Source organism: Culex pipiens, unplaced genomic scaffold, assembly GCF_016801865.2.
Source record: "Culex pipiens pallens isolate TS unplaced genomic scaffold, TS_CPP_V2 Cpp_Un0006, whole genome shotgun sequence".
Lineage (NCBI taxonomy): Eukaryota > Metazoa > Arthropoda > Insecta > Diptera > Culicidae > Culex > Culex pipiens.
Window position 1 is genome coordinate 220,690 of NW_026292823.1, and position 25,232 is coordinate 245,921.

The window sequence follows — 25,232 nt, forward strand, 5'->3', positions numbered from 1 at the left end:
TTCTGTGAGTTTTTGCATTCTTTCAAACATGAATCGTTCTTTGTTTTAGCTTTTGGTAATTTTGGTGTTTTTATATTTTTGTTTACCTTTAATTTTATTTTTTTTTTAATTCGGCGAAATGTCCATTCAGCGAAACGTACCAGATCCCCGTGCGGGTTGGGGCGCGGACTTAGTAAGCTAGATATAACTATCGCCGGTTTGATATTTTTTTGGGATTACAGATATTTTTTCCTAGCGTCTTTCTTTACTTTACTTTATCAGCAACAGGTCTATCGACCCAACGCTGAACTAATCGAAGATTTCCAGGATGCTCGATCTTGGGCCGCTCGTCTCCAGTCGCCCACAATGTTGGCCGCTCTTGCATCTTCGTCGACTGCACACAGCCAACGCGTACGAGGCCTTCCACGAAGCCGACGACCCCGTCCAGGTTCGCTGCTGAATATCGTTTTAGCCGCCCGCTCGTCCGACATTCTGGCTACATGTACAGCCCACTTTAGCCTGTCGTGCTTGATGACTTTTACGATATCAGCATGTTTGTAGTCTTGATACAGCTCGAAGTTCATGCGCCTGCGCCACCGGTCTCCTACTTGCTTGCCGCCGAAGATAGAACGCAGGATTCTCCGCTCGAAGACCCCAAGTGCTCTCTGGTCAGCCTCCTTTAGCGTCCACGACTCGTGACCGTAAAGAGCTACAGGGAGTATCAAGGTCCTGTACAGCGTGATTTTCGTAGGCGTCCTTAGGCTGCGGGACCTTAGCTGGCTACGAAGACCGTAGAAGGCCCTGTTTGCAGCACTAATCCGCCGTTTCACTTCGCAGCTCACATCGTTGTCGCACGTCACAAGTGTACCAAGATATACAAACTCATCCACCACCTCATATCTTTCTCCATCTATTTCCACCTCCGAAACACCATCACCTGCACTGCCACGCGCTCTGCCAGCAACCAGATACTTGGTCTTGGCAGTGTTGATGGTCAGTCCGATCTTCGCAGCTTCCCGCTTGAAAGGGACGAACGCCTCCTCCACTGAACGACGATCAATACCAATGATGTCGATGTCGTCAGCGTATCCAAGCAGCATGTGCGATTTAGTGATGAGTGTTCCGTTTCTTTGCACGCCTGCCCTTCGAGCAGCACCCTCCAATGCTATGATGAACAGTAAGTTAGAGAGAGCATCGCCCTGCTTCAATCCATCCAACGTAACGAATGCTTCAGATGTCTCGTTAGCTATTCGCACGCTTGATTTTGCTCCGTCGAGCGTTGCACGAATCAGTCTAATTAGCTTCGCCGGAAAGCCGTGTTCTAGCATAATTTTCCAAAGTTCGTTTCTTTTGACTGAATCGTACGCCGCCTTGAAGTCGATGAACAAATGGTGTGTTTGCAGGTTGTACTCCCGGAACTTGTCGAGGATTTGTCGCAGAGTGAACATCTGGTCCGTCGTTGACCGACCCGCTCGAAAACCGCACTGGTATTCGCCGACAAAGGTCTCGGTCAACGGTCTCAGCTTGCTCCACAGGATTCGGGATAGTACTTTGTACGCTGAGTTGAGGATTGTGATGCCTCGATAGTTGCCACAATCGAGTCTTTGCCCTTTCTTGTAGATTGGGGTGATGAGCCCGTCTAACCAGTCGGTCGGAAGCTGTTCTTCGCACCAAATTCGCTGGACGATTTGATGCAGAATCTCGATCATCCGCGCGCTCCCGTGCTTGAAAAGTTCGGCCGGAAGTCCGTCCTTTCCCGCGGATTTCGCGTTCTTGAGCTCCTTTACGGCTTTTTCCACGTCCTCCAACGTAGGCGGGTCCACAGCTGTTCCATCATCCTCAACGTTCATCCTGTCCTCGACGATTCCCTCTCGCGTCTCACCGTTCAACAGCTGTTGGAAGTGCTCCTTCCACCTGGCCGCTACCGCTGTCTTATCTGTCAACAGGTTACCTTCCCTGTCGTTGCACATAACAGGGGAAGGCGTCGCTTTCTTTCTTACACCGTTGACAGTTGCATAAAATCTCCGCTTATCGTTCGCGTTGTACTGTGCTTGAGCTTCGGCAAGTACTCTCTCGTCGTACTCCCGTTCTTTTCGGCGGTGGATTCGTTTCTCAGCTCGTCGCAGCTCACTGTATCGCTCACAGTTTCGGCGCGTACCCTTAACCAGCATACGTTTGACTTAATAATTACAGAGGATCTTGTGTGTAAATGTTAGTGGGAGGGGAGCCGATTACCCGCGGCCTACTCGGGGTTAGTAGGCCAGCATACGTTTCCTGGCCTCGTTCTTCTCGTCCGTCACTCGCTGGCACTCCGCATCGAACCACCCTTTGGGTTTGCGTCCTCTGGTCGTGCCGATCACTTCGGTAGCCGTTGTGTTGACGATGCTCTGGAGGGCTCCCCATTGCTCGTCCAGGTTACCCGTAGGCGCGTCCTCGTTGATCCGCTCGTCGAGCTTCCGACTGTACTCTGCAGCAACGTCGCTGCTCGCGAGGCGCTGGACGTTCAACCGCGCTATCCTCGCAGTCCGCGGGGTCAACACGTTCGACAGCCTAGCTCGGATCTTGCACGCTACCAGGAAGTGATCAGAGTCGATGTTCGGTCCTCTGTACGATCGGACGTCCATCACGTCCGAGAAGTGTCGACCATCCACCAAAACGTGATCGATTTGTGTGCACGATTCGCCATTCGGGTGGCGCCAGGTGTGCTTCCGAATGTTCATGCGCGCAAAGAAGGTGCTACAGATAGCCATTACTCTGGCTGCGGCGAAATTGACCAAACGTAGGCCGTTGTCATTCGTGCGAGGATGAAGGCTCTCCTTGCCGATGACAGGATGGAAGAAGGCTTCCCTTCCGACCTGCGCGTTTGCGTCTCCGATGACTATCTTCACGTCGTGTCTTGGGCACTCTCCATAGGTCTTGTCGAGACGCTCGTAGAAAGCGTCTTTATCGTCATCGGGCTTGTCGTTCGTCGGCGCGTAGATGTTGATCAGGCTGTAGTTGAAGAATTTGCCCTTTATTCTTAACACGCAGATCCGGTCATTCACCACCTTCCACTTGATGACTCGGTTCTTCTGATCCCCAATCACTACGAAACCGACTCCATGCATCGCCTTTTCGCCGCCACTGTAGTAGATGTGGTACTTGAAAGAGGTGTTGGCGATGGGGTCCACCGCCGTGAATTCTCGCTCTCCATGACCGGGCCATCGAACTTCCTGGATGGCGGCCACATGCACGTTCAGCTTGTGCAGCTCCCGGGCAAGAAGGCCAGCACGTGCAGGATCTTGGAGAGTTCGAACGTTCCAAGTACCGAGTTTCCATTCGTTGTCCTTTTTACATCGCCTGGTCTGATGCCGATTTATCCGTCCTGAATTTCTTCTTTTGTTTTTCTGAGTTGTTGTTTCGCTTCGGTATGCCGCCTAACCAGGGCTGCGAATACCTAGTCTCGGGGTGGGGCTGCCACCTTGCAGCTTCCGGGACCCAGCTGCGGTTTTCTCTCGACACCGTAACGGGGGCTTTTGTCTCGAAGCCTAACGGTACAGCTACACCCTCCGAAGAGGGTGGAGCCCCCCTTACCCTGTCAGCATACTACCAAAGTTCCCACCGGGGTTGGTTACCCGATCTCTCCAATGGTTACTAGTATCCCGGCCAGCGCCGCGGGGAGGCCAGGGTATCGGAGTTACTGAACAAGAGGCTAAAGGACCACTTGGTGGGTCTATTTTATACCTACGGTACTTGTAGTACCTATGGTACGCGTTGTCCAGTCGTTCGCTTTCCTAGCGTCTACCAGATGTAAATTTACACATTATTAGAGGTAAAATTTAAGCTTTTTTCTGACATAAAAGATGGATTCCTTTTTAGATGAAATTTTACCTTGATTTTTTTTACTGTGTAGATCGAAATTGGTCAATTTTTCGCAAAGATACAGCATTGAAAATTTCCGTGACGTTACAACGCAAGCAGAACACCCATTTTGTAAAAGCTTACGTTGTTACGTCACGAAATGTATGGATGATCTGTGCCAACAGTCCTTTTCCCTCCAAACATCAAATGGATATATGTAAAGTGTTTGAGGTTTTCCTCAAACAATTTTCCGAGTATTTGGTGTGCCCAAGCAAGGAATGAAGGTTTTCCATATCCAGCCACAACGGTGAACGTGATGTGTGTGTGCGTGCATGTGTGTGACCGGAGTTTTATGAACCTATCAGAAGTAGGAATGTCGGACTGTCTGTCTGTCCGTTGGTTTGACTGCTCGAATGCTAAGTGCAAGCTGATGATGGTACATGCAGAAATGTAACACATTCTCTGAGCTGAGCTTCTTTTGCGGTCGTGTGATGTTGACCATAATGTGGCAATTGAGGATTTGCACCAACAACTGAGCTGGAACAATGTGTTAGGTGAAACGTTTGTTTCTGACATCATTTATTAGGTTGGACACTTATACTTGGTAATCAATAATCATGAATGACAATTTACAGTTTTAGAGTATTTTGTTTAATGATTTTCAAATATAGATGGGGATAACACATTGAGGGATGTGGACAGATTTTCTGTGAGTATTCAACCATCATAGCAATACATATAGGTTTTTAAAACACGAACGCGAACTACACATAAACAACTTGTTTACGAGAAATCCCAGCCGAAGCCAAAAGTCAAATCTACTATATTATCATGTTTAGAAAACTGAAATGAAACATCATGTCTGCAAATGTCATTTTGCTTTTCGAGTTCTACAAGCATGTTTAATTTAAGTCAGAATAAATTTCAAAATGAACTTTTCGTAATCCGTTGCTTGATTTGGCATTTGTAGACAATGGTTTTTTGATCAAAATGTGATCAATTGACAAAATTGTATGACACTTGTATAATAACGCTTGCGCAGCAATTGTTCAACAAAAAAAATAAAAATGAAAAGTGATGTTTTACTTGCTACTTTGGATTTTGTTGAGTAAATTAGAACAACGTTTGCATAAAACTGAGCTGTTCACAAAATTAAAAATACTTTCAGTTTTAGCCGGGACCCGTGGTGTAGGGGTAAGCGTGGTTGCCTCTCACCCAGTCGGTCTGGGTTCAATCCCAGAAGGTCCCGGTGGCATATTTTGAGACGAGATTTGTCTGATCACGCCTTCCGTTTGATGGGCAAGCAAATGTTGGCCCCGGTCTAACCTAGAAGTGTTAGGTCGATAGCTCAGTCCAGGTGTAGGAGTCGTCTCCCTGGGTCCCGTCTCGGTGGAGTCGCTGATAGGCAGTTGAACTTAAAATCCAAAGGTCGTCAGTTCAAATCCCGTAGTGGATGGAAGCTTAGATGTAAAAAGAGGTTTGCAATTGCCTCAACAATCAAGCCTTCGGACACCTACACAGAAAAAAATATGTGAATTTACTCGACACGGAAAAAATGAATTACATGTAAACTCAATTAATGTAAACGTGAGATTCGACGTAAACGGTTGAATCACACGTAAAATCATGTTTTTACGTATAATTTGTTGGACATTTACATCAAATTGCATTTAAATTTAAATGTTTAATGACGTGCAAAAGTGTTACATCATAAATGATGTAAAATTCGGAAATATTTTTTTGTGTGTAGTTTCGAGCAGGAATCTCGCAATTGAGAACGCCAAGGCAATGCTGTAGAGCGAATAATTTGATTTTTTTTTCAGTTTTATTTGGCTCATTCGGCAAAATAAGCTTTGGTGAAATGCAAAAGATCCTGCAAGCGGCACTACACAGAAAACAAGAAGTGTGAATTTACTTGACACGGAAAAGATGAAACACACGTAAAATCATGTTTTTACGTATAGTTTGTTGCAAGTTTACATTAAATTGCATTTAAATTTAAATTTTTAAATGAAGTGCAAAAGTGTTACATCATAAATACTGTAACATTCGGAATTTTTTTTTGTGTGTGCATCAGCCAATAATTCAGCAAAAATTTTAGGAATGAAAGGAAACTTTTTTCATTGTAACTTTATTTTATGTGACATCACTGCAAAATAAATAAAAAAAAGAGTTGAAATTCAGCTTTACTCAAAAGGGCTGATTACACCCTCCAGAATTTTTGCTTGGATTCGAATTAGCACCAAATACTGGTTGATGTGCTCGGTTAAGCAACACAGTTACAGGGGCTATTAACAAACCACGTGAACGCTTTTTTGTTAAGTTGAATAAAACAAGACAAGACCATTTATCATCTTAAGTGATTTAAGTTGTCCTAGCAAAATGTAAAATCAACGGCCAGAATCAATTATGCCAAAACAACTGCCTTGCCCCGTCAAGTTTTACACCGTTGTTAACACCAGCTTAATGCCACTCTCTCGCGTCGAAAGGCTTATCAAAGAATGAAAACCCATTAATAAGTTTGGTGCGGAAAAATTCTAGGAAAACTTGCCACGACGACCGAGCTGTGTAACACGATGAATGATGGCACGTTAATGGATTTTCCACAAAGTTACGAGCGGGGAAATACTCAAGCGACTTCCAGCGTCGATTTTTCCTTGCGTGAAGTGGGTGGTGATGGGTAGACTTAATCAAATGGGGAGAGGTGGTTGCTACTAAATTATGTCGTGATTTTGGCTGACATCATGTACGTCGTTGGGTACACAGCGTGGGATTCCCCCACCCACACCTTTCAAAACAATGAAGATTAATCGACGTTCAACCACCGAAGGAGGTAATCCCTTGCTAATCTGAGCAACAAGCCGGGGATTTTGGTTAAAAATGTGGTTTGAAACAGGGGTTTTTTTATTAAGATAAATTGGGTAAGATTTGCATAGGATGCAAACTGCTGCTGAACTGAATTTTCAGTAAAGGTTCTGGATATAAAACATTAAAAACAGTAATTCTGAATTGTACTGGTAAAGGTCATGTTTACATTTTCCAAGGAACAAACATTTCTCATTTCAAATCAATATTTCATTCTCGGTATTCGAGGCTACCCACAAGTGTGCAACATATGCTTTGTATGTGTGTGTTGTTTTTGCAAATAAACTCTGCATATATTCAAAAACATCCAACATGCACCAGCATCTATGGTAGAGCTCAGCCTGGGCAGAGGAGGGCTGAAAAAATATATTTATGTGAAAGGATGCTTCTTCCCTGGGAGAAAACCGACCTAGCAGGTAGTGCGAAAGTTGTGAGCTTTGGTGGTGCCACTGCCACCGAGAGAAAGGACGTCCTGCGGCTATGCAATAACTTTCAAATAAACACTCCTGTTGCGTTTCTGGTTTGATATACGAGGAGATATTTGGAAATTTGTGGACTTTTCAAATCAATTTCATTTAAAAATATTAGACATTTTACTGAAAATCTTAGTTTGGTTAGTTTTATCTAACAAAGTCTCGAATAAAATTAATAAGCTGAACTTTTGAAATAAAATATTTAAGCGTTCGAAATCATTTAAAAAAAGCCAAGTTATTAGAGAAATAAGATTAATTTTGCTCGCTTAAAACTATAAAAAAATATATTCTTATTTAAAGGAATGTTTACTAACATCTTAATAAGATTTTATCGGGATTTGTTGGATCTTTACTCGACATAAATTCATAGCAAAATAATAAAGTAAAGCTCTAAGAGAAAAAAAGATAAATTTATAATTAACATAACATTGAAGGTTATAGGTCACTGATTCCCAAACTATTTTTGCTCGCGACTTTGATACTTAAACAAGCAAGTTTCAATCAACAGTTTTACATAATAAGTTGTTAAGATAGTTAAAACCAGCAAATTGGATGAAGTGAGGAGCGAGTGCTTAACCTGCCAAACATACGATATGTTCCCCAATTATGCAGCAACTAGACTTAAACAGCTGTCCCCATTCGCCCCATGTTTCCCATGATTTGGTTTGAAACATAAGCAATATTGATTGGTTTTTTGTTTAAGTTTTCCTGTTTCCTTTTATAATGCCTCATAAACAGCTGAATGGATTCCACAAAACTCTTTACTGCACAAACAAAACTACTGTTATTCGATAAACTAAATCAATAAACTGAATTGAATTTAAAAATTAAATCCTTAACAACAGGACTCACACCAACAAAAACTAGATGAAATCGTATGTTCGGCCCGTAGGAAAAATGTAGAAAAACGATGATAACTGGTGCTAGTTCCTATGAAAGATTTTCGTTTTTACCCTTCAAATGAAAGGTGGTGTTCCAAACTTTCATATGCAATAAAAAGTTGCCTTGTTTTTTTCAAAAATACTTACTCCGCAACAAAAATTACACCAAAATTACTGAGCTATTCGATTTTTGCCATCATTATTTTTTTTTCTATTGAAAATTATTGAACATTTAAAAAATGCAAAATTGTCCACGCTCCATACAAAAAAAAATATTTGTTTTGTATGGACAATGGGGGGTCTGATATTACAAAAAAGTGTCCACGTGGTTTATGGATGTCTCCCTGGAGTTACTTAAAATAAAAATACAGAAAATAGAAAAAAACGAATGTAAATGAATACGGATGCCTTCTATAATATTATCAAAATTACATTTAATTTTTTGGTGATTTTAGAATCATTAAAAATCTTTTAAATAATGAATAATTACATAAATTTGCTAATGAAATATGATGCAACATTGGAAAATTGCCCCTTCGTCATCTCATACATCAACCTTGCAAAAATCTGCAAGGTCCTTTCGCTGAACAGATGCCATGCCGTACACTTTATTGTACAGGGACTAAAAACCACAACATCGCATCGTCGTGCTCACATTCTGCGTATTGTTACGAAACCACTACGAGCAACTTTCCTCGTGATTCCAAAGGCATGCATTCAATCTCCAGTTTGACAACTGAGGTGATGGACAGCTTTCCCAAATTTCCACCGACGTGCATGCCATCCTCGGGACATTGATTTCGGGCTGCCCAAAAAGAACAAAAAGAAGGTATTAAACAGACTGCCAAAAAAGTTGGCCTCCCGTCAAGGCATCTCCGTCGTTCAGTTGACTGCTGGCAACACTGCTTCATCAGCATCTCGCCCATCATCATCGGCATCATCGCCGCTAAACCGCCTCTCGCTTTGGCCATCAATGCTGGAGAAAACTCCCAGCCCTGAATGACGCTTTATCAATTTAGTGCACATTCTTCCATAACGAGAAAGAAGCTTCTCCCGTGAGGGATGAGCCGGCCAAAGCTGCTATGCCAGACTGATGACGATGGCGCGATGTTCGGCGCAAAGTGCGGATGAATGGGAAAACTGTTATCGTCAACAATGGCGAGGGAGGGTGGATTGGTTGGATGTGGCCTTCCTTCCAGCATTGCACTTGTTGGCAGTGATGAGACTTTTCACCGTCACATTGCTTCTAGAAAATTAATAAAATATTATCGGCCTTTATCATGTGAAAATGAAGAGCAATAAAAATTTAATAAGTGAAAAAAATAATACCTATCATTAAACTTGTGTGTTCTGGCAACACTGCCCAGCTCCAATCAAGCTAAGGGGTGTTTGCATGACGTGAACAAGATACAACCTCCAGGGGTTATCCTGCAAGGGGTCCTGCGCTGCCACCCAAACGATGGTCAACAAGCCGGTCAGCTTGTTTGGTCCCCCGGGAGACCGGTCCGGCAGAGAAAACGCCGAGGTTGGCAATAACGGCAGCAGCAGCATCTGTCCAGCTTCAATCTTCCACCCCCACAACGCTTATATCGGAGACCCTTGTTCGAAGTAATTTCGAGCGATACATGGCTTGATACGTTCTGGCTGGGTTGCTTGCATACATACGGGGGGGCAAGTGTAAGAATGGACATGATGGTGGTTAAACATAATTGGACAACACAATTTGTGGGCAGTTTTGGTTCCCGGGGAGGAAAGGGTCTCTTTGAATATACGGTGAGATTGTGATGGACAAAACAGTGGCACATGGTTTCACGGGAGGGGAGAAGCCTTGATGAGCACCACTGGACATGGACAATAATGAATCAATTGTTTCTGTATGGGATCGATAAGACGAGGTTGATGGGTTCTGGGAAAATATAGAACTACATTTGGCCAGGTAGATTTTGCATTCAATAAAATCTCTATGATGATGATCTCGATTGTCTTAAATGGTTTCTGTTGAAAAGTTATCAATGAAACGCTATATTTCATAATGAAACCGTTTCCTTACCAAATCAGCACGATCTTATAAAAAGTTCTACACTCGCGCTCAAAACATGACAATGGGTTTCTTTACCGAATTAATTAAAGCCGTATTTTTAAATTGAACTTCGATTGCAGTTCTGTATGGATTGCACATGGAAATTCTGGATTTAATGTCAAAAAAAAAAAAAAAATACTTTGTGCCCGAGCAGACGGCAATAACTTGGGAATAACATTTTTTGTTATTTGAAAATACTAGGCCAATAACATTTTTTGTTATTTATAACAAGATTTGTTATTTGTCGTTATGATTTTTTTTGTTATTAGATTGTTATTGTAATAACAGACTTATAACATTTTAAGTTATTCTTCGAACAAACCTTTGTTATTATTTCTTTTTATTTTAACAACCAATCCGATCATTCCACTAAAAGTTGGAGGTATTATTCCATAACAAAAAATGCTATTCCAAAGTTGTTTTGGCTTCCAACCATTATCAGACCATAGCAAATTTTGTTATGTTAACATAAACTGTTATTATACCCTTATGCAAAAATGGATTTTTCAAGAAGATTTCATAACATTGTCTGTTATTTTAACAGTATTTGTCATTGAAATGAAAACATTAAAGATGCATTAAAATGTACAATTTGATTATTATTTGGGGTTGTATGCACAGTTTATACCATGTGGATAAATTTAACTGATTTTTTTAAATACCAGAATGCTGCCCACCATTGAAAAAACGGCTAATATCCACTTTTGGCAAAAATGAGATATTAGCACCAGGTGGTAGAGGATGTTCCAACGCATCTCCTGGAACTTGAATTTCACTGAAATAGTGTTAAGACTTGGCTGCCGATGCGAAAAACCAAACGGCTAATATGCCACTCTTATGGGAAATTGCCTAGACGGAGATTTTGTGACAAACTCTAAAACGCGTTTTTCTCGGAATACTTGATTTGGCATAATAGCCGAATTTTCAATTATGGGCAGAATGGAGGTACCGAAAGATGATTCCTGATAAAAAAAAATCGGGAATTGGCCTTTTTTGAGAGGCCAAAAAGAGGCCAATCTTCGATTTTTTTAGGTAAATAAATTCGAGACTTCCAGGAATGTAAAATAAAAAAAGCCGTTTAGCAAAATAAGATGAGTCAAACTGTAAAAACAGAAAACATGATTTGGTTTAAATTTAATGATATTAATGATTTAAAACCCAGGAAAATGAATTTCAAATTATTTTCAGTTGACTAGACTTCTATTTCCAGTTACTTTTTTAATTCTTTTGTTTTTGCCCCTTGATTTTTGAGACCGATTTTGAAGGGAGAGTTGGGGATCGGTACAATTTTCAATGTTTAAAAATGAAACATTTGCTAAATCTTATGATTTTATAGGAATTTTTTTAGTTTTGGAATCAAGACTAACATTTCAAAAGGGTCAAACATTCAATATTACGCCCATTTCAAATGTTAGTCTTAAAAAAAATCATAAAAATTTTCAACATTAAAAATGTCAAAATACCTGAAAACCTTCAATTTTCTTGTTTCTTTTTCATTTATTTGCTATATTTCAGGAACAAGAGGTCCAATCATCAATGTCAATGAAATGACATTTTTTTTAAGTTGCTATATTTTTAAAACAGCGTTCTTTATGCAAAAAATATGTAAATAACTTTTCGATTGCAAATGAGATTTTACATTAAAAAGTGATGTCAACAAATTTTTGACTAAAACGTTATTTTTTTTCAATAACCTGTCCATATGGCTTAAAAATGGCATATGGCTAAGGCTCAAAAATTGTGTTGTCCCCTAAAAGAAATAAAAAAAACCATAATTAAAAAAACGGATTTTGGGAAAATTAAATTAAAAAACGTTTCTTAATCCACCTTTAGGTGGTTGGTGCCTTCCTCTCATATATATATATATATATATATATATATATATATATATATATATATATATATATATATATATATATATATATATATATATATATATATATATATATATATATATATATATATATATATATATATATATATAGTATTTTCTAAACAAATAACAGCTGGACAACGAGTTTAGGCAGAAGGCATTCCATCTTGTCACTTAACATAATATTCCCACCCCTACCAACTCCGAGCAAGCCGCGTGTAATCGGCTCCTCATGAGCTTTATCGTTTTGAGCAATAATATCAGCCATCTAAACTTATTTTAGGACCCTATTAAAGTTTAATTTTAGGACCCAATCAACGGATTTTCATAAACTTTGATCCCTTCAGAAAATCTCACCCGCATTGGAAACGAATCCTTCTCACCAATCCGGTTTGACAGCTCTACTGTCACGCAAAAAGTCGGCTTGATTTCAAAATTTTTGTGGCTGCTCGAAGTTTCATTCAAATTAAAATAAAATCCTCCCAAAATGGTCAACAAAACCGACTCCAACGACCACGAGCCCACGGACAATAAGCGCAGACATTCGACCTCAGTGACGGAACCGTACCGACGAAGCTCCACGGAGGAAATCTATACACGGTGAGTTTCAAACACATTTTGAAGAAGTTTATTTACATTCAAGTCTTCCGGCAGAACACGGTCGCTTTCGAGCAGCAGGAAGCGGCCAAACGCAGTCCGGAGGCCGACTCGAAGCTGTTTCACGCGACCTGCGATGAGCTGCACAAGTTATTTGACGTGATTGTGACGCTGAAGGAGGAGGGAGCGGCGTCGGAGGAGGTTCAGTGAAGATTGCGGAGAAGCGGATCGAGGGTTCGTTGGCGAGGAACCAACGGCGGCTGTGTTGAAAATGGCCCAGTGTGCGCACTTTTTGTACGAGAATTATAGGAGAAACCGGAAAAGGACATTTGTAACTGTATGAAGTGAAAATTATGAATGAAAAATAAGATGGTGAGAAAAAAAATCAATTTAAGTCGTAAAATAAAGTTGAAAAATGTGAAATCGGAAAAACTGTTTTACTGTATGGCTTATCGGCATATAACTATTAATAGGGTTATCCGATCATCAATATAACAGTCTCATTTGAAAGGTCTTTAAATTATCAGACTAACGCTTGTTCGGACGATGGATCCGGACATCATTTCATCAAAATATCAGAGATCCGGCCTCCAAAAAGTGTATACACAACACTTAAGTGCTCATAACTTTTGATAGGGTTATCAGATCTTCAATGTTTTGGGCTCATTAGAAAGGTCTTTCAATTATCCAACTAGCAACGAGTCGCATAATGGACCCGGCCAACATTTTCATCAAAATATTTGAAATCCGGCCCCTAAAATGTGTTCAAATGACACTTAATTGCTCATAACTTTTGATAGGGTTATCAGATCTTCAATCTTTTGGGCTTGTTGGAAAGGTCTTTTGATTACCTATCCAACGATGGGTAGCATGATAGATCCGGACAACTTTTTCATCAAAATATTTGAGATCCGGCCTCTGAAATGTGTACAAATGACACTTAAGTGCTTATAACTTTTGATAGGGTTATCAGATCTTCAATGTTTTGGGCTCATTAGAAAGGTCTTTCAAATACCTTTCTAAAAATGTATGATCAGACGGGTTTTCTTACAAAAACCACCCTTTTCATAATCTTTCAAACTTTAGCCAGAATCGTTTTTTTAGCATAACTTTTGAAATACTTAACAAAACTTCATAATAGTTAAAATAGGTCTTGTGGGACCCTAAGACGGATCGAATGAGACCAGAACGGCCCAAATCGGTTCAGCCAGTCCGGAGATAATCGAGTGCATTTTTTTCGGTGCACGGACTTACAGACATACACACGCACAGACATTTGCTCAGAATTTGATTCTGAGTCGATAGGTATACGTGAAGGTAGGTCTACGAGGTTGAATTAAGAAGTTCATTTTTCGAGTGATTTTATAGCCTTTCCTCAGTAAGGTGAGGAAGGCAAAAAATAAATCGGCAATAGGGGAAATATACTCTTTCTCAGCCTATTTCTATTATCGGCCTATCAGCTATTGATCATGAATTATAGCTTTCATCAAGTGTTTTTGAATGTTCCAAAGTAACAAATAGCTCAAATAAAGTGAGCAAGCAACTCTCCATTGTTGATGTATCTAAAAATATTGATTTCTCGGATTAGTTTTCAAAAGGTCCTAAGCGCCAGTTGTAAACAAAGCCGTTTTTCGATCGTTTCTCGATCAATTTACAAATTATCAAATTCACAAATGTTTGAAATTGTTCATCTACACGTCTTTAAATGCTGTTTACTTTAAACCAATGAAAATTGAATTTGTTTCAGAGAAAATATCATATAAGTTTCGGAGGTCGCGATGGCCGTTACGACGTATTGCAAACTAACCAGAGATTTTATAGCGGAAAACCGCAAAAGTGATGAGAATTGGTCGAACGGCTTAGACTGATTAAAATGGGTATATTTCCCCTAACAACAATAACAATGACAACCTAAACTTTGCCTCGACTCGACTACTCAACTACTTTTCGACTACTAGTCGAGAACAGAACACTGATGAAGTCTGCAAGTAGTAGACGAAATACGTATCTGTCAACATATTAAAAATATATAGCGGAATTAAAATGAACAACTCGTCTCTATGTATTCATCTAAGTTAAGTAAAATAGATAAGTGACTTAGGAAAGTACGTTACTTATGGCCGTCATCTACAATCAACTTAGCAAGTATGCTGGGCTGATATACGTTGCTATGCAGTTGTTTGTTTACCTTTGTTATGGAAACGTCAGCTTACCGTAGATTTTGAAATTTTGCAATCCAAACGTCAAGTTTCTAATTTGATTACTTTTCCATTGTAGAAGATCAGATTCATTCAAATTCCTAAGGGATTTGAACCACGGGATCATAAGCCACGAGGACATTTTAAAAAGAGGTGGGGGGGTTGAGATGTGTCCACGTGGTTTATGGATGGTCCCTAAGCTAAGTACTACTATCGAACAGCGAAAAATCAAGCATTTCTCCAAAACTGATAGTTGATTTTACGTGTATTTTTTTAATTTCTTTTTTTTTGTGAAAGCTTCTCTATTACACAACTCGGCATTTTTGAAGTTGATGTCAGTAAACGCCTCAGTTTCGTCAAGGTATGATAGATTTGGGCTACCTGAACACTGAATTTTAGTGGAAAAACGAAACTATTGGCACTACGCCCCCCGGGCCTTCCTCTAACGTGGGATTTCTGCTCCAGCGCCTCTGACGAGACAGGAGAAACCGGGACCGACGTTTTACTTCACCATCCGATAGAAGCTCAGTGGATAAGGCGGGAATCGAACCCGCGTCTCATAGCATCATCGGGATCGGCAGCCGAAGCCGCTACCCCTGCGCCACGAGACCCACAACAAAAAAAAAAAAAATTTAGTGGATTCTCTGCTAATAAATAAAATTGTAAATTTGGGTCCAATTCTATGAAATTATCTTAATCAACCATGCGCACCCACGTTTATCTATGGAGGTAGCAAAAATAAGGGTGTGCGCATGGTTGCTTATATGAGGGAACGCATGGTTGTTTGACATGATTCTATAGCATATAGACCCAAATTTACAATTTTATTTATTTGCAGGGAATTCACTAAAATTCATTTCTGTCGATTGGAGCGTGTTCAGTAGCGTGGCTCACGGATATATGAAAAAGACAAAAGTGTTCAATTCCAAACGCCTCGACCGGATTTTTGTAGCAATATGGCCCCAGAACATAGCCTGAAATTTTGAGCGCATTTGGTTAAGGTTTAGTACTTCCACCATTGACCTGAAGTTAGTATGGAACTTTTAAAGATTTACTATGGGAAATTTTCACTTTTAACCTCTTCTTAGATAAAGTTTCCCAAAACCCAATCAAATTTTCTTATTCTCAAGTTTCTTATAGGTTTTGATCCGGGGAACAACTTTGTAGAACATCGCAAAGCGCTAGGAATTGATCCTGAAAAGATACAGGATATTTTTTGGAGCTAGGAATTTTATTTTAACGTGCTCTAAAAATTTGCCTGTATCTTTCCGGGATTAATTCCTAGCGCTTTGTGATGTTCTACAAAGTTGTTCCCCGGAACGAAACCTATAAGAAACCACTACTTTGAGAAAAATTCATAGGGCATAGGAAAATATACTCGAAGAAGAGTTAAAAAGTTGAAAATAAATAAATTAAATTTATTGAAATTTCTTTATAACTTCAGGTCAATGGTGGAAGTTCTAAACCTTAACCAAATGCGCTCAAAATTTCAGGCTATGTTTTGGGGCCATATTGCTACAAAATTCCGGTTGAGGCGTTCGAAAATGAACACTTTTGTCTTTTTCATATATCCGTGAGCCACGCTAGTGTTCAGGGAGCCCAAATCTATCATACCTTGACGAAACTGAGGCGTTTACTGACATCAACTTCAAATATGTCGAGTTGTGTTACCATACACCCAAACGGCGGTCGCATGATTATGATGCATGGCGGCATGAAAGTATATCAGAATCTGCATGAAAACTGTCCTCATGCATTTTTTTGCGATATAGGGGTATGACATTTTTGCCCGTTACCGACAATTATCGACATTACCGACGGCATTTGGTTGTATTTCACAAAAAAAACCCTTAACAGAACGAGGATTGAACCACCAACTTCTTGATTATTGATCCGACACGCTACCACCGCGCCGTAGACGCTTGATGAACTGTGAGTGAAAGAGCACCAACATATTCTTCTCTTTGGAGTGTTGCTTGGGGACGGGCCAGCATTATATGTGTTGGTGAGTACTGCAGATCGCTGAAATGTTCACACGCGGGTAAAAATGATCTACGGGCTTGCTGCAAAAAATGTTATAAAATGTGACATTTTCTGCAGCAAAGCCACTGTTGCTGATTTTGAGATATATTTTTCCTTTGGGTGTATTATATTATCATATTATATTACTTACAAAAGGAATATTTTGAGCCTTAAAATTTGGAACAAGGCTATAATATTTAAAAAATAAAATCATTTTTGTCGATTGTAGCTCCTATGCCAATTTCTGAAAATGTTGCTTTTGAAATTGTTTTTTTTTTCTATAAATTTGTAAAAAATGTGTCCTTAAGAAGCCCACTTCAAAGTTCAAATCAAATATTAAAAGATAAAAATTGTTCCAGATATGTTTTACTCAGCAAGCACAATTCCAAACCTCATATTAGCTCGTGTCGGTCACGGGGCTGCCCATCACTCCCGTCACATCCGTCGAAGGAAATGCGGTGGAAATATTGAAATTTTTCGATCAGAACCTGTTGATTGACATGCAGAGGGCCCTGCGGCCCTGTGGTCCCGGGTCCACCGTGACGTGACGCACCACGTCAGGCCAACCAACACTAAGGTCGAGGGAAAATAGGAAAATAGAAAAATTTCACAGTGGAATGCTTTTCCGAGCTCCGGCTGACCGGGGCCACCGGTAGGTAACCGGATACCATTTCCAACGAGCCGGCCCCGATTGAGGCCGCCACTGGATCGACATCGTAACGCGCCCATGTGAGGTTATATACGACATTTGTAACCACTGTTGGTCGCTCTACCGTAGCTCTAGACCCCGGGGTATGAGGTGACGACCGACCGCTGCGATGTACGCAGCTTTTCCCCCACAGCTGCTTTGGGTGTGAAAAATAGCTTTTCAATTGAATTACAGGCCTCGCCGGTTGAGATGATTTTGTGTGCGGAGAACGGAATGAGAAAATAACAGCTCCCTTTTCCCGTAACCCCTTCTGGGAGTTGGTAGTGGCAAACGTGTTGATACGTGAACCTGGATGAGTGTTTGCTTTGTGGAACTAGTGTGACGCTGATGTTTACGTGAATCGTGAAATTGTTTACCGTGAAATCGATATCCGGTGCACTGGATCCTCTGTCGGACTAGGAGTGAAATGTACGCTCAAACTAACAAATTCTAGATTAGTTTGTGAATAAAATTCTCTCAAAATCAACCTTCGCTCTTTTTACATGTTAGTGTGCTATTCGATTGCATGAAACTCTTCCTGAATTGAAATTCATTAAATTGTAGCACCAATGTTCCGTGTTCCGTTGTGTTTCAAACAACACATTAGATAACGAAAGCCTCCAACTAATGTTAGTCATAATTTCATGAAAATCGTGCAATTCTCTTTCCCATTTTCCCACCCGGGTTGAAGCAAGGCCAAAAAGTAATTTGCCGGTCCCTTCCACGTTTATGATTGATTATTTTTAACAGCCACACTCACGAAAAACGAGGGGTTGAAAAACCCTTGAAACAATCTGCATCAGCTAACCTACCACCAGCACCACCACCCAAGTATAAGCACATTCTCACATGATGAAAGTTGAGCTTTTTCGTTCCGGCTGACTGCAACTTTTGATCAGGCACGAGAGTGGCTAAAAACAGCAGCAAGAGCGAAAGCTTTTCACTGTTTAGACACCCGACCGGCAACCTCGGTTCTTTGTGGCAGGAATTGGCACCCATTAGGAAAACCCTGCCACGACTCTCCTCTTTCCCTCTAACGTTCTCGCTATCAAATTTGAGCGAGGGCGTGAAACATAACGAGCGCAGCGAAAATGGCATGTTCACGTGCGGTTACATCATACATTCTGTTAGAGGAGGGGAGCGCTATTAAAAAGATAGGGTAAAAGGAACAGATTAAACTAGAACGTTACTCAAAAAGCATTATTCTTCAATAAATAATTTACTTATTTTCGTAGCAAAAAGCCTTAGTGTGCCTTAACGCTACATATTGTAAAAAATGGATCGATAAATGAAACATTTGCTGAGATTTTCCAACTCAACTGAAAAAATGATATCTCGAGAAACATTCTATTTACCCTGAGGTTTTGATTGAAATTAATGTAAAAACTCTCAGCAATCGAATGCAATTATCAGGTTTCCCGTATGTGCTCGTCCAAAAGGGTTGAAAATGCATTGCAAAACTACAAGTGCAATTTTTTCATACCTGGCAATATTGTACATAAATTTTGAGTACGCCATTGGATTCTACGTCAAAAAATCTCCAATTTTACTTACCCAACCATTGAGTTTTTGTTGAGGTTTCTCTTAGTAAAATGCATTAAAAAAAAAAAGTTTTCCTAAAAATATAAGAAAAAGAGGGTGGCGCCTAGGGCGCCAGATGGACCAAAAACAACCCTCATGTCAAATATGAGTAGCTTTGGTAAAGGTCGATGTCGGACGTGTGGTAATTTGTGAAAGTCATGACCACGTTTAACCATACCTGATTTTTGTTTAAGATCGGCAAATTTTCTGTAAATTTGCTTCAAATATGTTGAGTATTGGACCAATGCACAGTGGTCCAGATCCCTAAATTAAGTTGAAAACTGATTTTCCGAAAAATGTTGAAGTGTTGAAGCTAAGGTGCACAGAAAAAAACATGGTAATATTACATCTGGAAAGGGGTACATCTTTTATGTCGGAAAAAATGTGTAATTTACCCTGAAAATGAGTAATTTTACCACTATTTGGGTGTAATGTCGCATTTCCAGTCTAAATTGAGCTAAAATTACATCATAAAAGAGATCATATCGACGTCGTCGTGCTATCTTGTCGCACCCGCCATTTCGACGTTCCGAGAAAAACGCGTTTTAATGTTTGACCTTGAATAAACAAAAACGAAAGCACGCAATGTAAACAATTACAAACACGTTTTGATTGGCTGACCATTCGGGGCATTGTCTCGGAGTTTGGTTGAAGTTGGTTGCTGGAGTCCTGAGTTATAATTACAAATGTTTACGGTAGTCTAACTTGTACGTGCGTCAAGCTCGTTCTGACCTGAAATCCCTTTGGCCAGTTGTCGCACTTACATCAATTTTCAGGGAGCGACAAGATAGCACGACGAGATTGAAACGTCTTTCATCCGAAAAGTGACAAAAATGCACGGAGTTTTTTCGGTTTTTATGGAATATCTCAGGATTGAAATCGCACTTTGAGGATCTGTGAAGGTCAAAAGGTGAGGCATTGTGAGCTGCACAAAATGGCGTCCTTATCTCAATTTGGCCCAAAATGCACGTACGACAAGTTAGCACGACGGCGACGATATTCAACCTTCTAAAATTACACCTTCCAAATTTACACTTTGTTTTACTGGTTGTCTTCAGAATAGTTGTTGCAAATGAAAAGGAGCGACTTTTGATTTGGTTGAAAATTAGGGTGGTTCACGATTAGGGTGATTTTGAATATCAAACTTTTCAGGAATATTTTTGGAATTTTTTTTGTCTTCTAAAAAGTTGTTGGGCTTGCCAATGCAATGCAAGCAAATTATCACTGAATTGAAATTAAAATCATGGCAACAAAAAATAGATCAATTATTTTTGGAATATTCCATATGTTTGAAAAATTGAGAATTCGGTCCTGTTTCCATCCAATTTTCTGGTTCTCTCTAATAATCACCTGTAAAAAAAGACAAAAGAAATGCATTACTTAAAACATCATTAATTAACACTGTTTTCAGATATTTTTTATGAGATATTTATTTTATTAAGTGTTTTATCGGTATGAATTCCGAATATAGAGATCTTGAAATTTATGATATGAATGATTATATTCAATAAGATTTTATATCTAATGATTTCAATCAATCACTGGTTTCATCTATGAAAAAGTTAATATGATTAATGGGTAATATGAGAATATTTTGATCTTAATCTTAAAGTATCACGAAGTTTATTTCACCCCACTCCGTTCAAATTCAGGAATCGGTGTTCAGCAGTATTACATGCCAGAAATTATGACAGAATACCAACAGAGAACTGCACAACGGTTGTAGGGAAGGAGTGCTGAAATTATCACCATCGTCGAGAAAGTCAAGAGAGGCTGATTTCCACGCTCAATGAAGTCAATGCAAAAGGGCTTATTTTGACCAAATCCTACTGAATTAAATAGCGATAAAATCAAACAGTTTTTAAATTGTGTCATAATGGTATTTATAAGTATTTTTCATTGATTATTTATCAGAACCCACCCGCACTCTCTGGAAAAATATAAATTACGCTTATTTTAAAATGTGTTAGGATATTCACAAAAACGGCTGCTGACGCACAGATTCCCGTGCGTATGAATGTAAACGTGATGTTTTGCCAGTGCGTGTGTGTGTGTGTGCGAGAGAGTTTGTGTATATTGTTGGTTTTCGGTTGCGGCTCACCGAAGCTCACCACCAACAGAGAACGCCATGAAGTCGGAAAAATAATGTGAAAATTTAGCGGGAAAATGGCGGGAAATTGTTTGTTCGAATTCGCGTGAATGCTGGTGTCTGCGTGTGTGTGTGTGTGTTTTTTTTTGTTTTTGTTTGTGTGAGTTTTGCGGTGGTCAACGGTCAACGGGTTGCGGTGACTGAGTTCTCCGAGCACTGCCGGATTCCAATGATGGCATTTGTGGTGAAATTTCTGAGATTAGAATCTGCCACTGATGGAAAAAGCTCACACACGTTGGACGGGTTGTGGTTGAATGATGGTTTTGGTATTATAAAAGAGTGAAATAGGTTATTTTAACAGAAATTGTGTGTTGAAACGCGAACATGCAAGGTTTCGCTTGGGAAGCAATATTAAAGTGGAGTTTTGTTCATGCAAATTAGGTGATTAGATTTAGTGTTTAGAAAATGATGCAAAAATGCTTCAATCTTTTCAGCTTAAGTTTCTAAATCAGTTTAAAATTTACATCAAAAGCAGAAAAAGGTTCTCTCAAAATAATTCATTCAATTCTTCCGAATCAAAGCTGTCAGTTGTGATAGTTCTCACAAAAATTGTTTTCAATTGTTTTGCCTTCCTCACTGAGGTAAGGCTATAATCTTGCTCGAAAAATGAACTTTTCATAAGAAGCTCGTAGACCCACCTTCATGTATACATATCGACTCGAAAACTGAACAAATGTATGTGTGTATGTGTGTGTATGTGTGTATATGTATGTATGTGACCAACAAACTAGCTCATGTTTCTCGGCACTGGCTGAACCGATTTGGTCCAAACCGGTTCCATTCAACTTGGTTTAGGGTCCCATAGATCGAGTTTTATGCAAATTGAAGTTTCGATAAGTAGTTCAAAAGTTATGCATAAAAATGTGTTTACTTACATATCGGGATGTTAGATAAATGGCCAGAAATTGATTCAAGTACCATCATATTACACATCGTTGGTTAGGTAATTGAAAGACCTTTCCAAAACATTGAAGATCTGGCAACCCTATCTCAAGTTGACCACTTAAGTGATATTTATTTACTTTTTTGAGTCCGTATCTCACTTAAATGTATCTAAACTATGTCCGGATCTATCATCCGACCCATCGTTAGTTAGGTAATCATAAGACCTTTCCAACGAGTCCAAAACATTGAAGATCTGGCAACCCTGTCTCATGTTATGACCACTTAAGTGATATTTATGTACTTTTTTGAGGCCGGATCTCACTTAAATGTATGTAAACTATGTCCGGATCTATCATCCGACCTATCGTTAGTTAGGTAATCATAAGAGCTTTCCAACCAAACCAAAATATTGAAGATCTGGCAACCCTATCACAGGTTATGACCACTTAAGTGATATTTATGTACTTTTTTGAGGCCGGATCTCACTTAAATGTATGTAAACTATGTCCGGATCTATCATCCGACCCATCGTTGGTTAGGTAATCGAAAGATCTTTCCAAGAGTCTAAAACATTGAAGATCTGGCAAGCCTGTCTCAAGTTATGACGACTGAAAAAGCTACCGGCGTAACCCACGTGGTGAAAAAGTACTTCGTATAAAACTGCTTTACGTTGAATTCAGCAATTTTTTGTCGCATATTTCTTTTGCACCGGGGAAATGATTCAAAATGATGGATGCAGGTTTATGCTGTGGCGCGATGGTTTCAATAAAGGAGCACATCCACGTGGACATTTTTTTATATCAAGACTTTTACGTTTACGACAAGTTTTTTACGTCCTTTTCAATTGTTTTTTTTTTTTATAAAATGTGGATAATCGGCTATCTTGTTATTCAATCTGACTCTTTTTCTTAGGGCTTCATACTAAACTGCTACTGAATGGTAGACCTTCTCAGTTTCATTACCAAGTGAATATGAATGACCACCTTTTTGTTTAAGTCACCTTAACGAAATAAACATGAAAATTACCAAGAAACATCCCTTTCTTCGTAGTCAGCTGTGAATAAAAAGCATTTGTGGAATTGCACTGCATTGTTGAACTATTTATCTTTCTCCCAACGAATAAACCAAGGACAAGGAATGCAATTCCATCAACCAGAAGTTTTTCGGTCAGCAGCTGTGAATACCGGACTAACTTCAATACATCTTCCACGCCATAGAATACAGCACATTTATTCGTGGAAAAGCCACTGGAAGATAAAAGAATTATCACCTCTCAGTAGTTGTTTGAATGTCATGGAGTAAGCACATTTCCGCTCTGTTTACAGTGCCAATCGAGCTTTTAGTCTAAGAAAGAGCGTACGGAAAAGGGCACAGGAAGTGACCATAAACCACAAGAATGTAGCTACCAAACAATGGCAGAGTGGGAAAGAAAAGACTTGCAGCACTAGAAATACTGACTGGGTGAATAAGGGAAGAGCTTCCAGCTTATTCTATTCAAATCAACCGAACTAATGATAACAAACGACTTGTTTGCCTTACAGTGTGTGGTGGACTTGTGGAAGGGATTCTAGTACCGAATGCTCAACGGTATTGTCACAACAAGGGAATTCCCATTGCGAACTCCGTTGATGCTTCACTTTTTTTTAAAGGAACAAGGGAATTTCTCCCCCCATAAGTACTGCTTGGAGTTTTGCAGTTTTTCGCAGGTAGAAGGTCTGGAATACGCCCCAAGCCAATTTCAATTAAAATTTATGTTGAAAAGTGAAATCCTCCTTATTCTCTGTTACTATAAAATTTCACATTTATTTATTCCATATCAAAACTTTGCTTTCAATATAATGTATTGCGAACCATTCCAATTTGGCAACCAAAGCACACGTGCATGAAATGTGTGAACTCACATCGAAAAGCAAGACGCTATAGTTTATGGAAGCAAGAATCGAGAGCTTTGACAAAGTTTTCGTGTCACATTTTTTTTTGCTGAATGATGCAAAAGCGGATGTCAGTCAGATGGCACAAACATATTCTCCGCCACACAGACTGTGTGTCTTTCGGTCGAAGATGGCTAGATAAGTTGGCTTTATTTTTGGGACGTCATGTGGAGGAAATGACACCTTTGGTAGCGCAATGTTCGGCAAGTAGTTACGAAGCTATCGGAAGAATGTTACACTCAGTTAGCTGAGTGATTTTCAATTTTTGACATATCTTTAAAATATACGCTTTTTTAGGAGTGGTTCAGATTCGATTCGATTCCATGTTTTATGTTCCTTTGCTAATATTTTTGAAAATGTATTTTTCCTGGGGTCAACTTTGGCCGTGTTTTTCACTATAATTTTATATTTCATGTATAAATAAGTATGCAGTATTTTTTTAATGTCTCAGACTATGTCTCTACACATTTCTTCAACTTAAAAAATATAGGAAGGCAGATTTTAATGATAGGAGGTCTCAGAGTAGGCCAAATACTATCAGAAACAAACATAAACTAAACAAGATAGATGCAAATAAAAATACTATAAATCGGCCGGGACCCGTGGTGTAGGGGCAAGCGTGGTTGCCTCTCACCCAATCGGCCTGGGTTCGATCCCAGAAGGTCCCGGTGGCATTTTTCGAGACGAGATTTGTCTGATCACGGGGGTTAGGTCGTTAGCTCATTCCAGGTGCAGGAGTCGTCTCCCTGGGTCCTGCCTCGGTGGAGTCGCTGGTAGGCAGTTGGACTCACAATCCAAAGGTCATCAGTTTGAATCCCGGGGTGGATGGAAGCTTCGGTGTAAAAAGAGGTTTGCAATTGCCGCAACAATCAAACCTTCGGACACCAAGTTTCGAGTAGGAATCTCGCATTCGAGAACGCCAAGGCAACACTGTAGTGCGAATCATTTTTTTTTATTTTTTTTTTATTTTAACTCGATTAAGAAAAACATAAAACAATTGAAATTAAGTTTCTCGTTGAACAAAAGTTGCTCAAAATTACCTCCTAAATAAGGGAAAAAAATGAGCATAGAGGGTTACCGAAAGGAAATGTTTAGCAATCAATAATGTAGAGTAAGGTTGTTATTTTATTGTGGATTTGTAACTGAGTGTCCAAACTTTTTTTTTTTTTTGAAACAACAAATCATTTTCT

The 25,232-nt window shown here is 39.7% G+C and overlaps 2 protein-coding genes across 2 annotated transcripts; both read right to left on the reverse strand.

The window, feature by feature from the left end:
* Positions 1 to 269: 269 nt before the first annotated feature.
* On the reverse strand, positions 270 to 1,949 carry LOC120430477 (uncharacterized). Its single transcript, XM_039595574.2, has one exon. It carries the CDS (start codon positions 1,947 to 1,949, stop codon positions 270 to 272), a length of 1,680 nt encoding a protein of 559 aa, XP_039451508.2.
* A 282-nt stretch (positions 1,950 to 2,231) lies between these two features.
* LOC120430478 (craniofacial development protein 2-like) lies at positions 2,232 to 8,979 on the reverse strand. The gene is made up of 2 exons (XM_052711404.1): positions 8,940 to 8,979; positions 2,232 to 3,259 (listed from the first exon to the last, which is right to left on the reverse strand). The coding sequence occupies exons 1-2, from the start codon at positions 8,977 to 8,979 to the stop codon at positions 2,232 to 2,234; spliced, it is 1,068 nt and encodes a 355-aa protein (XP_052567364.1).
* Between the last annotated feature and the right edge of the window lie 16,253 nt (positions 8,980 to 25,232).